Genomic DNA, 13,838 nt, shown 5'->3' on the forward strand with positions numbered 1-13,838 from the left:
TGAGAAATAAACTCATAAACCATAAGAAAAACAGACAAGGTAGCTTTGTTCATCCCTTACTTAAATTATTCAGACTGAGTGCAACCAAGTTCACCAATTCAACCACCACCACAGGGAGAGAGGCTCTCAAATTAGGGGGTTGGCATTCTGCTGGTGGTAGGTGGTGGCAAAGGCTTCCTATCACCAAGGTGAGGACAGTCCCAATGCTGTGTCATCGCCATGGGGGAGCTGAAAGTGAATAACTGCTCTCACAAATGTTACCATCTTCCTTTCCTTATTTTGTATTTATTTTTTCAGGTTTGTATTTCTTCTTAAAGCATCTGTATATGAAAAATTCAACAGGATCGTTTTAAATTCTTGTTCCCTCTCATTCTTTGATGACATACATGTAAATATATCTTACATGATTGTATCTTAGTGTGTGCAATTTTGTGTTCTGATCTGTTCATTTATTTTACAAAGCACTGTTTTTATCTTTCCATTTGTTCACTTGCTTATTCAGTAAACATTTATAAAATGTTCCCAATGGGTTTCAGGCACTCTTCCAGGTAGAATGAATATAAACACAGTTAGAAACCAGGTCCCAGCCACTGGAAAGCGCTCAGTTTAGTGGAATATAACAGATAATTACAATGCAAGGTATCATAATAAATACACATTTAAGGTCCCCTGTATTTATACCATCTTAATGGCTTCATAATCTAGCAGGATAATACCTGAACAATTTAATATTCTTTCTTGAATATTTTTCATTACTGTAAACACCGATATAATTACTATGGTTCCCATTTTTTTCTTTTGCTAATCATTTTCTGTAAATAAATTCTTATGAATGAAGTCATGGTATCAAAGAGTATTATTCAGATTTTCACAGCTCTTAATACATCTTGTTAAGCAGCTTCATGCAAGAATCACATAGATAAACAAATCCTTCGGTACTGTAAGCTTTGTCACCAGTCTTACTAATAAACACTGTGTCACATTTTTCCTACATATTGTCTTATTCTGTATTTCTTTAATGAGGATGTAACATTTTCTCACAGTTAGGCTTTACATTGTGGGATTTGTTTATGGAAAATTTATCATTTCTCATTATCATAGCCACTTCCTAGTACATTTTTATGTTATATAATTTTGTCATTATTACATTTTTTTCTGATTTGTCAATATCTTTCATGAGCTATACTACTGAAAATTTTACTTTTTTAAAAGTAGTTATATCTGTTTATATCTTTTCCCTTTTAATTTCTCTCATAGTGACAATCTTATGGAATGTGTCCTTCTATCACTGAAATGAACGTTTTACTCTGCCAACCATACATTTGTCACTCACCCATCTCTTACTATCTCCTTTGTTCCCTGCATGACACAGGGATTACAAAAAATGAGTGACACAATAATACAAATATTCCAAAACTAGAAAATAACTTACACATAGCCTCCCAGCAACACACTGGGAACCCCATTAGCTGCTTCCCTAGGGACAGGTGTCTTTGTCTGGTACACCATTATTTATAAGGCTTGCTAACCACTCTGTTGGTGAGGATGCTAACTGGTAGAAACTAAAAGCAATGCAAGTAATTGTCAGATGGCAATAAAAATACACTCTGACCTACAGAGATGCAAACAGTATGTCCCTGCAGGAAAGATAACACTTCAACGGCCATCATGTTATCGTTCTGCACGCTATCACAGAGTTTTGCATCTAGCAGTCTCAGCCAAGCGTGTTTCCTTCTGGTTATTTTAAATACTTGGCTCTTTTAAATTCTCTTTGAGTCAGTCTTACCATCTTCCAGATCCCTTCATTAATGGGTTGAATAAAACTCTCACTGTGCTCATGTTAGGATAGTTGAGTCAGGAAATTCAGCTTCTAGCAGCAACCCTGCCACTTCCAGCCACTCAACAGGTCACTAAGAGTCTTCCTTAGCATCTGGGGTCATTTTGTATACATCATGGGCTTCTGTAAGGCTAAATGATATTCATAAAATTATATTTCTATACACAGACACAAGCTGAGTATCCCTGATTCAGAAACACTCCAGAATCTAAAACCAATCTACTCCTGATACTCAAAAGTTTTGGAGTTTGCAGTACTTTTTCAAGTCTTAGATTTTCAGGGTAGGGAGATTCAATCAGTTAACTTTAAGAAAGCATTCCAAAATCTCAACCCTGAAGTCTCTAACTATTATGGTTGCAAGCATTTCAGATAAGGGGTATTCCACCTATGCAAGCACTGAATCAGAATGAACTACCAGGGTCCAATGTTGTGGCATTGCGGGTTAGGCTGCCACCTGGGATGCTATCATTTCTTATGAGTGCTGATTTAAGTTCTGGCTGCTCCATATTTCATTCATCTGCTAGGAAAGCAGGGAAACACAGCCTGAGGATTGGGTCCCTGAAACCATGTGGGACACCCGGATGGAGTCCCTGGCTGCTGGCTTCAGCCTGAACCAGACTGGGTCAATTGCAGTCACTTAGGGAGTGTACCAGTGGATAGATGTCACTCTGTCTCTGGCACTCTGTTTTTCAAGTAAATAAATGCATCTTTTTTAAAAAAAAAATGAGTAAATGATGATGCCCTAAATTAAAAGCCTGCTACTGTCCAGGCCTTTCAGAGAGTGAAACCTGAAAAGCCCACCCCGGGACTGGAAGAGCCATTTCCCCAGCAGGGCTGGTTCTGCAGAGCCAGGGGCAACAGGACAAGGGTCTGTGGTGCAGAGGAGGGAGCGAGGGTCCCGCTCCCCAAGAAGAGGCACCTGCCCCCTTTTGCTGCCTCAGCCTGCACTGGCCAGAGTCCCCTGAGCCTCTCCTCACCTCCACAACAAAGTGGCTGAGATGAGCCTGAGCACTAACGTGATGACTGTCACACATGCCACAGATGCACATCTGCTCGTCATATACATCACTTCTTTTTCCTTCCGTTGGTATTCCATAGTATCCCCCAGAACAAACACTTACTTCATACTTGAGAGATGAATCCAGGTCCAGACACCTAGAACCTTCTGTTCGCTAAAGCAGAAGAGAAAGCTGATGGCACTAGGTTGGAACCTCCGAGCTACTCAACAGGCTGTGTTAGAAGGACAAGGGTGCCAAACGGCCTCCCATTGAATCCCGACGGGACTGGTGGCATCCCTCTGTGGGAACTCATTTCCTCACATAGGGGACTCAACCTGCTGATGCATAAGGTCTCCTGGAGCTCCAATACCTGCAGTGTCAAGGCCACAGAGCCTGCACATGTGCAGTAAGGGCTCCTGGGCAGCAGAGGCAGGCTGGCAGCTCTGACCACACACAGGAGGCAACGGGACCACCCAGCAGCTCACTTACCTCGCCTACCACCTCTATGATGTCGCCAACTTTCAGCTCCAGCTCATCGTCATTCTGGGGCAGGTAGCTGAATGCCACCTGACACCGCCGTCTCCGTCGTTCGCCTGCATGGGAAAAACAAAAGCATTTAGACATAGCTCATCTCGCAAATTCAGACTTCAGAAGAGAGGCTTCCTAGGCATGCAGGCAAATTAAGCTGACTGGTCTCAGATATCTCTCTGGGACATGACTAGAGGCACAGCAGCCCTGGTCCCTTAAGAGAGAGGCAGGAGAAAGCAGAGCAATGCTTCTTGGTCTTTTAAAAGCTGCTGGGCCAAAGAGGCATGGACATGAGAAACTGATCCAACGGTGCAGAAGGCAGAGGCCCCACCCCGAAGCACTGGAGCACAGTGTTGCCTTAAACGGTTTTCCATGGATGGGGCTTTAGATTTGCTGCTGCTGGGTTTTAATGAAAGCTGATGCGATGTGCTTAGAGAAAAAAAGAATGGTCTGCTTCTGATGCTAGCAAGGCAGGGGGCTTCTTCCCCAAGGTGCAAAGGAACAGATAAAGGCTCCTGGCCTTTCTCTTCCTAATCATCACCCTTTCAACATGCCGAGACTGGGGCCTGATAAACAGGCCAATTCAATTGCAGCCTGCTCTAGACACCATTTCAAACTCCCCCGAGGGGTTCAACCAATCTACTTCTGGTCTCCTCTTTCCATCCCAGGGGACTCATAAATAGGCTCCCTGGCTGCTTGCACACAAGTAACCCAGGAAAATCCACACAGAAGCCAGGACCACACTTGGTTTGACTGGAGGACACTCCACAGTTGCACCATCTCACTCCCTCGGTGTGGGCCCACCTGGGAAGCCCTGGCTCATACTACAGATGCAACTGTCCATGGAACAGCCATACTTGGCTGCGCACTGTGGGGAAAATACACACTCTGCAGGCCGGGGATGGCAGAGGCATGCACAGCAGAGACAGACATGCCGCAGTGGGGTTGCAAGCCTAGGGAAGGAGGACAGGACTGGAAAGGGAACCACGCTGCTCCCGAGCTGGTTGCCCATGGCTGATAGCCTCACACCATGCCTTGCTGCCACCACATCCAACAGGATGGAGGGCTTCAAAGAAGCACGGTTAGAAATGCTCCAGGTATTTCTGGATACTGCCTACTGGAACTGTTTCTCTTTTCTCATCTTCTCCCTGAGAGAGGAAGTGACAGCAGATATGATCTCCGGGCACAGCGTGCCATCACAGTGAGGGAAGGAAAGGTCTCTACGCTGTAGCCACTATGCCTCCTGATGGGTGTAATGCAGAGTAACGGGCCTTAGTCTCACTGAAGAAGTGCAGACGGGAAGGCAGCAAAGAGGACATCAGCGCATCACATCCTTGGCAACTCTAGAAACACTCTCCACTCACCCCAGTGTACAGAATCACAAGCCAGTGGAAAGGACAAGACCTCACCCTGCAGCCCCTGAGAAGTATAGCTCATCCTTCGTGCCCCCAAGGATGCAGACTCCTCCCGCTAGCACTGGAAGTACAGCAGACAGGTGCTCCAAGCACTAGTCCTCTATTCTTGTGCCTCCTTTAACCTTAAAGAGGGGTGGAGAACATCTGGCCCACAGGCAACATAAGGCCTGTGCTATCATTTGGTCTGGCCCTATCAAAGCAACCATGGGAAGAGGGGCCTCCAGGTCCAACACACCTATAACAGGTTACATTTTTCAGTTGATCATTTTGTGGGGCTTGCAAATGATGTTGTAAATATCCAAATGGCACTTGACAGAAGAAAGGTCCCTGGCCTCTGCTAAGATGAACTTCTACTATAAATCTTGAAGACCTTTTATTTTCTAGATATTCGGCTGAAAACAAACCCTGCAGACACAAATGTGAACATGAAATGAGTAAAATGACAGATGTGTGAAAACTGACATTAACACTCAAAGAATTCTGCCCAAGTCCCGACGGAGTGCCTGAAAACACCTGAAGGCCTAGTGTTAGCCAAGTTCATCCAGCTTAGGCCCGTGCAGGCTCACATCTCCAAAAGCTCTCTGCAAAACACGACTGAGGCCAACACTGAAGGGGGGGGGGCAAGGAGAAAGTGATGATATTCTTGGAGAAGAGAAATCCACTAGGTTGAGGACATGGAACAGAATAATTGCACTTCTTTCTAACCAAAAAGAACAATGCATTTGCTACCACACCCTTTCCAGGCTAGTGAGTGAGTCTCAAAAACCTCTATGAAGGCTACTCAAGGAGCAAGCTTTGTGGCACAGTGCGTTAAGAAGCTCATTGGGGTGCTCTCCTTCCAGGGTGCCTGGGACCAAATTCCAGTTTCTGATTCCAGCCCCTGTTAAGCTGCTGGGAAGTAGGACAGGGTGGTCCGAGCACTCGGATTCCTGCCACCCATGTGAAAGACCAAGGCAGAGCTCCGGGGAGTGAGCCTGTCCATGGATGCAAGGCCTCTTCCTCCTCACACCTCTCCCTTTCTCTCTGCAACACTGACTTTCAGAGAAGCTAAATGTAAACTCCAAAGAGGCAGCATGAGTGAGCATTTTGCCCATAAGAAAACCTGAGCCCTGTAACTGGGCTAGTAAGCTGCACTTGCTTCCCTGGCCTGGACTCACAGCTCGCTCCCTGATGGGGGATGAAACCAATTCATTTGCCTCTTGTCCCAAAGCCTTCACACATTGTACTTAACTGCCTTCTCTAACGCCACACCATCACCTCACCTGTCTGCCACAGTACGCTTGTTACAGCTTTTCCAGGCCTCCCCCCTGCCCCGTCACTGCACTGGACTCGCTTGCCTCTTCTACCTGATCTATCACCTAGTTCAAGGGGGCTGTGTGAAGCTAGGAGAGTGATTTTCAGTTTAACTGAATGAAGTTTAAAGATGCCACTTTCTCCTCTTGTGGCATTTTACTGATGTTTACCAGTGAGCTGTGTCTTCCTCAAAGAGGTAGATGGATGACAAAGCCATCGCCTTTCAATAGCAGGTGCAAACTGGCGGGAAAAATACCAGCCTTGTAGGCCTGGCAAGATAGCATAGCAGCTAAAGTCCTTGCCTTGAATGCACCAGGATCCCATGTGGGAGCCGGTTCTAATCCCAGCAGCCCCGCTTCCCATGCAGCTCCCTGCCTGTGGTCTGGGAAAGCAGTTGAGCACAGCCCCAAAGCCTTGGGATCCTGCACCCGTGTGAGAGACCTTGAAGAAGCTCCTGGCTCCTGGCTTTGGATCAGCTCAGCTCCAGCCACTGCGGTCACTTGGGGAGTGAATCATCAGATGGAAGCTCTTTGTCTCTCTGTCTCTCCTCCTCTCTGTGTATCTGTCTTTCCAATAAGAATAAATAAATCTTTTTTTTTCTTTTAAATCTGCTTTGCCTCCAGCTTGGTTTTGGAATTCTTTACCCAGAGCTACTGCCATCATATGCCCAGGTGAACTGGGCATGGAACTTCTGAGGGAAATTCCAGTTTTACTGTATTCGGTTGGGATTCTTTTTATATGGAATAAACTGAATCTTGGAAAGTTTTCTATATAAAGCTAAATAAATTTGCTGATAATGGCAACAATATAAATCTGTGTTAGAATTGGGAAGGGAAGTCTATGCTTTGGCTCACTCCTGACAAAGCAGCTGCCACTCTCCTATGTCACTCTGTGTGTTTTCCAGGCAAGAACACTTAGGTCCTAACACATAATTTTAACGAATGGGCATATTTTTATTTAGACACACAAGAGAGAGATGTAAATGTATACACAGGTTACTAAACAAATAGGAATAAAGTAGTTTCATCAAGCATACCTGGTATGTCTCTTCTGTACAGCCACACTGTTGACCATGAACTATACATGCTTGCGCACAGGTTTGCATGCGAATACGCAGGCATATACACAGTGCAAGGCGGCCACAGCCTCCCCTATCTCACAGCCGCCTTCCCTTCATGACCAGCTCTGTCTAATTTAGTCATGACTCAGCTTTACTGAGCACTTACCAGGTACCAGAAACTACTTCATACATCTTCCCCCCCACTCCCATGCTCAATACTCACCATGGGCGTTCAGGGCAAATCCCTGATGCCCTGCGTTTTCACAGACCAGGCACACTGCAGAGGCACACAGAGATCAAGTACTTTGCCATAGTCTGAGGGCTAGTAAGCAGTGGTCTAAGATTTCAGCACAACTCCATCAGAAATGCTTCTTCCCACAACCGGCTGCCCGCCTTAGCTGGATGAGATTAGACGGAGTTAAATGGTGGGGAGCAAAAGGTTTCTTTTACAAAAGGCTTGTAATTAGGGCCCAGCACTTGGCTCAATTGGCTATTCTCCCCTTGCAAGTGTCCCACAGGGGCGCCAGCCAGTTCACAGCAGGGAGTTTTCTGCTTGTGGCCTGGGAAAGCAGTGGAGGATGGCCCCAAAGTCTCCTCCCACGTGGGAAACCCCGAGGAAACTCCAGGCTCCTGGCTCCTGATTAGCTCAGCTCTGCTGTTGTGGCCTCTTGGGGAGCGAACCAGTGGATGGAAGATCTTTCTGTCTCTTTCCTCTTCACTGGAAATCTACTTTTCCAAATAAAAATTAATAGGTCTTTTTAAAAAAGACTTGTAATTAATAAATACAGAAATTGTGGAAACAGACATACAGTTTGAGAATCATCACAGTAATAGCTGATTCCACCAAACACCGACTGTTTGCTGAAATTACCATGTGAGAGCTTCCGGAAGATGCGGGTATTCATAGGTTCTCAGTGTGTCTCCTCACACATTATTAATTGTAAAAGAAAAAAAAAGCACCCTTAGAATGGAGAAAGCTGGCAAACCACAACCTCACTCAAGTGACCAACATTACTACCCTCAGCACAAGACAACCCGACATCACATGCCTCCTGACTGGGTCCTCTTTTCCCATTCGCGTCACCTCCAGATTGCAAAAGCTCTCCAGAAGATTCATGGAAAATGACTACTATGAAAGCCACAGAGACTCTAAAATTTATTGCAACAAAGTAAACTTGCTTTTAATTTCATTTTCCATGACATTTTGATCATTGTACACGTGCCATAAACACATCATTTCCTTAAATCCAAGCATGCGGAAACAGTTAAGCAAATCCAAAATGAGGGGTATTCTATGCAACCTGATCAGACTTTTCCTTTTTGAATCAATAGCACAAAAGACTGTTAAAAGGTTGGCGAACTGTCACAGAATTCCAGAGTGTAAGAGATATGACAATGAAATGTACTACGTGATCTTTGATTGGACTCTGGAATTTTTTTTAAGGCTATAAAAGACATTATTGGGAGAAATGGGGAAATGTGACTAGGGACTAATACTAGATAATAGCATTATGTTAAAGTCACATTTCCTGGGTGTGTTAACTCTATTACAGCTACGCAGGAAAACGTCTTCCTCATTAGGAGCTACATCTGAAGTACGTAGAGATGACGTGTCCTGACATTTGCAACCTACTCTCGACAAGAAACAAAAGGAGTGTGGATGCAGAAATCGAGATAGAAAACAGATGTGGTAAAATGCCGCAATCCATGTTCACTGTAGTAGCACTACAATTTCCTTCACATTTGAAATTTTTCTGATCTAGAAAAAAATTAAAACAACAAAGGAGAAAAAAAAAAACAATGCCTTGACGCCCCTCTAGAGATTCTGCCATCACCGGTCCCGGGGGTAACCTGGGATTTTAGAAGTCCCCTGAGCAGCCTGAAAGCAGCCATGGTCAAGAGACATCTACATAGATCTGTTTTCCAAAGAACAGCATGGGGCCAAAAATCGATGGGAATTTTCCAAGACCATATACTTTCAGGTCTTACATCTAAGGTCTTTTGCCACAAAGAAAGAGAACTCAGACTTCTAAATATTTGACAACTAGTATCTTAATACATGAGCCAGGTGAAGGCTGCTCTGCTGGGATGTTATTTCATAGCACCGGAAACAGCTGCCCTAAGCAGTTTTGAGGTCTGCTAATGTGTCCCCCAGGGGTGGGGATGAGGGCAAGAGAGTGAAGTCTGCTGTAACTCATAAGCAATAGTGTTGGGGAGAGAGGGTGCAGTGAGTCCCCATGTGGCCACGCTGCTTGGCCTCAGTGAACTGCAAGAGGTCAGGCCTCTTATCTCAGCAAGGAAACACAATACAAAGTCAACTAAATCAACCCAGACAAGCACATTTTATCTGGGACCCTCTCCTCCTCCAGTGGATTCAGGGTACATGGGAAGGAAAATACTGACCTTGCAGCCCTTGCACTGTATGTTTCCCTGGAAACATTTTTACGAAACATCTTGTTTTCAATGCAATACAACTTGAAGGAAGAAAAGCACTTCAGAAGCTAATGGCACTTGGTCTTTCTTTGCAAAGCCCGCTTGGCTGCAGCTGGATTGCCACAGTGGGAATGCATGTTTTGTAACTAAGCAGCACTGTGTGGTCCCTGGAGATCTCATGGGATGGGCATAATTAACAGCTTTGCACCACAGAAGACAGGAAAGCCATTTGCCAGCTACTTCAAGGACAGAGGTCATCTAAAAAGCTGTCATACCCATAGCGAGGCCAGGCCTCGTCCTCTCCCAACTCTCACAGTACAAAGGAATAATGTAGAAACAGGTGGGAACCTCTAAGCCATGAGAGGTCAACAAGGGAGACAGATTAACTAAAAACAAACAAAACCAACTGAGGGAAATCAAGTGTCTTGATGGGGATAAAGGAAAGGAACATCTTTAAGAGCATGGCATGTGCCAGGTTCTGTGCTTGGCACATTCTGGGCCTTTCCTCAAGTCCTCATATGAACCCTGTGGCTTTTGAGAGCCTGGCCCATTTTCATGAAAGCTCATGGATCAAATAATCTGTGGTCTTTGGTCCTCTTTTAGAAACAGAGGATGGCACCAGGAAGGCAGAATGGGAATGAGCATCTGGGGAACTCTGGATGCCAAATCAAAGATGAAGATTTTAATGGGAAAAGAGGAACCAGAGGTTTGTATATAGGCAAATCTGGAACAAGATGGGAAAATAACAGTGACCTAGGGAGAAATGCCTTCTGCCCAACAGAAACAATGGAAGGCAGTAAAGCCAGAGCCAGAGCAGGAGCAGTCATGGACTCGGTGAGAGGCCGCCAGCACACAGGCAGGACCGGGGCACCCGGAACACCGTCCTCAGCTGCTGTGCCTGTTGCCTCTTTTGGAGCCAACAGCGTTTGTCTTTCTTTTCCCAGACACTACACCTCGCTCAGAGTCTGTTCAAGCGGGCAGTCTCCACGCACTCTTAATAAATGTATGGATGAATGCACTAATGAATGCCTATTGCGACGCTCTCTGTAAGTCACAATTTTATGAATATAAACACTCCCAGCAAGAAGGCGCTGGAGAAGGAAAAGATGGGTGGAGAGGAACAAGAGGTAAAGCGTCAACATGGAGCTTCGAGACCTGTGGGCGTTGTCCATGCAATGGAGGTGTCTCCTTGTCCACCTTTCACGTACACTAAAGCAGCTGTAACCTCAAACCATGCGGACACACTCCTAATTGCTTTCCTCTTGCAAAGTTATAGTACATTGGCAATTACTCATACTAAATGGTAGAGCAAGACACTACGTGTATTTGCTTTTTAAGTTTGGTCTTTTTCAGAGACAGACAAGATTTGTTTCCAACAGCCAGAGCTGTTTGTGTAAGAAGGTTCAGGGAAGCAGTTCCTGACAGAAAATGCATATATGCACAGAGCTCGATACATGAAACACCCCGAATGCCCACCAAGGAAGGAAGGGCTGCCTATGTGAAGCATGCCATAGACAAGCAACCACTGACTATGGCAAGGAGGTCTAGCTACGGTGATGTAGCTAGAGCTACAACAAGTTAAAAGACCAAGTCACTTAATATGGGTAGGCAACATGATCTCAATTTTATAAATGCACACTCGTCCCATGACTGGAAATACTGTTGACATTTCACTTACGGGTAATCACTCAACAAATTTTTGCTAATAAATGAACCCATTCAACTGATACATGAGACTGACAAAATTCAGTGAATTGGGGGAAGGGTGAGTGCACCAAGTGCACCATGCACGCACAGGGAATGGCACAGACACCTGCCTGCCACAGGCACAATGGGACTTCCGGGGAGCTGGAGCGGGGGGGGGGGGGGGACTGGGCGCACAGACACGGGCTCATTTAAATGCTTCTGCACATCAATTTGTTTTTACAAAGAGCACATAACACGCTGTAATCATTTTTTTTAAAACATCACAGTTGCCTATTAAAATAATTATCTTGCATTATGAAACAAGTCCCTGTGATTGTGCCTGGATGAAGTTAATGGTAAAGCTAATTCTATTCTACAAGCAAGTAAACAGCAGTTGAATCAGGCAGAGAGGTGCTTCCCACAGGCTCAATGCCAAGGGGCCTCTTATCTCCTAATGACAAGTGGCTGCGGTCAGTCCCAGCGGAGCAGCACAAGGATGAGCCCAGAGCAAGGGCTCCACACCTGTAGCCCAAACTAGTCATTATCCTGATCAGACACTGTTCCAGAACCTGGAGGAGGCCATAAGATCGCAGCAGGCAGCAGCAATCTGAAGTGAGGAACCCTGACCCGACTCCCCCGGCCCACACAAGCCAGGCAGGCAGCTCTTCTTGGGGACAGCAGCCCAAGTCCCTCTCCTGAGCTTGCTTGCTCACTACTTATAGGAATGCACACATACAGCCCAGGGGAACACACTGTGGCTCCACTACATTTCTGTTACCTCTAGATATGAATGTGTGCTCATCTCTGTACCTTCAAACTGGGCACCTCTCAGCTGGGCCATACACACCTTTTCCGATTAATTCAACTCATCTACCAGCAACCACATAGGCCTCACCATAGTTATGATGAAGTCATCCTTTCGTAAATGCACACTCTCAATCAACAGGTGGGGCCAGGTGCTATGCATCTATGAAAAATGGGACAGATGCAAGTTCCTGGGCCAGTGCTTCTTCAGGTCTTGAAACCCTAGGATCTAATGCCCACTGTTTAAAGAAGCCACTGAAAGCAGTCAGCGGGTAACTTTCATAACTGAAACACCACTTCTACTGCCAGCACAATACAGAAAGGAGTCCATCATTTCTTATTTAACAGATGAATTTCTGCAAAGAGGAACATACAAGCTACATCTGTAACTCTGGTGCCATGGGCATGAAGAACTCAGCATTCTGCATTCTAAGCATCTCACACAAATGGCATGTGAATTAGCTATCTGCAAGGACTCAGGAGCCCTGATTTCACCAATCCTGGATACTTGCTCCACACTGAAAGCATTAAAACACAGTAAGGAAACTGCTATTTCACATCACTGAATAGACAGAGCACCCAATGGACCCAGCATTTTAAGCTCCATGTGGCCCTCTGCCTCAGTGTCCCTAGGGATAACCATCAAGATACCTGGTTACAGGAAACTAACTTCATCAAACTCGCTCCTTTTCTTCCAGTTGACTTTCTGTTGCTAACTGGCTAAAAGGCAGCGCTGCTAATAATTTACAAGCTCTACCAATTTGCTTTTTTCAGCCTTCCTTTCTCATCAACACAAGATAAAGGAATCACACGAACCAACTGGATCAGTGATGTCCCTAAACTGCCCTCGCTGCCCCCTTTCAGGACCTTCTCCATCCACTGACTGACCTTGCCCCAAAGGAGCCACCCACGGCAGGGGATATGAGATGACAGGTTGCCAAGGCGTCCCTGGCCTGACTTCTCTGAGCAGCTAACACTCTCAGGGACAGAGCCTGGGCTTTTAGAGAACATCCGATACATGAAGCTTCCTGCTTTACCAAGGCAGAGTGGCAAAATGCCCAAAAGAACTCAACATATTTATAGAGTTTTGTTTGATCTACTTTTACATGCTCCACGCAGTCATTCAAGTGAAATGAGAATACAGGTTTTCAAAGAAAAAAAGTGAAGGAAGATTCTAAATATAAGTTGTTTGTTGGGTGCAAACAACACTTCTCCCTTCTAGCCAACGTATTCCTCTAACATCTATTTTTAAAGGCATCTCCAAACTTCGCTGCTGACAAATGGGTATCAGATCCCTAAGTGTGAGTGGTAAGGGGCAGTGGGTAGGGAGGGAACAAGAGGAGGAATGAGGAAAAGGAGAGCCAGACAGGCAAGCAGAGAACACCAGAATTTAGGGACTGTTATAAAGGCCTAGAAAATCCTAAAGACCCTCACACTCACATCTGGGGGCATGGCTTTTGCCATGAGAACTCTGGGGCAACATGGCTAACACTGACAAGTCTGCAGTTCTCCAGTGTTTAACATTAGTTAAAAAAATGACCACCACACTAGGAGATTCAGAGAATGACAGAAAATTCTGTATTTCTTTTCTAGGCATAAAGGAAAATCTTCATTGCAGGTAGGCAAGGAATTTTAAAGTTCTGACTCGTTTCTAATATAGTTTCCCTTGTATTTGCATCCGAATGAAAGAAGGGGGAGGCATACTTATTTATTAATTTTCCTAATACAAATGGGATTTTGTATCCCTGCAATCCACTCTTCAATAAGTAAAAGGAGAGGTCCTT

General features: G+C 45.3%; 1 protein-coding gene across 2 annotated transcripts in view; it reads right to left on the reverse strand.

Moving 5' to 3' along the window:
- Positions 1-13,838, reverse strand: part of SH3KBP1 (SH3 domain containing kinase binding protein 1) — a 305,428-nt gene that overhangs the window by 150,609 nt on the left and 140,981 nt on the right. For both annotated transcript variants that reach the window (XM_040997748.1, XM_040997739.1), the window contains exon 4: positions 3,325-3,428. In XM_040997748.1, the coding sequence (XP_040853682.1) occupies positions 3,325-3,428 (104 nt within the window). The remainder of the gene's footprint in view (positions 1-3,324; positions 3,429-13,838) is intronic.

The sequence above is a fragment of the Ochotona curzoniae genome, unplaced genomic scaffold (assembly GCF_017591425.1).
Source record: "Ochotona curzoniae isolate NIBS_2020 unplaced genomic scaffold, NIBS_Ocur_1.0 contig_1274, whole genome shotgun sequence".
In the NCBI taxonomy this organism is placed as follows: Eukaryota; Metazoa; Chordata; class Mammalia; order Lagomorpha; family Ochotonidae; genus Ochotona; species Ochotona curzoniae.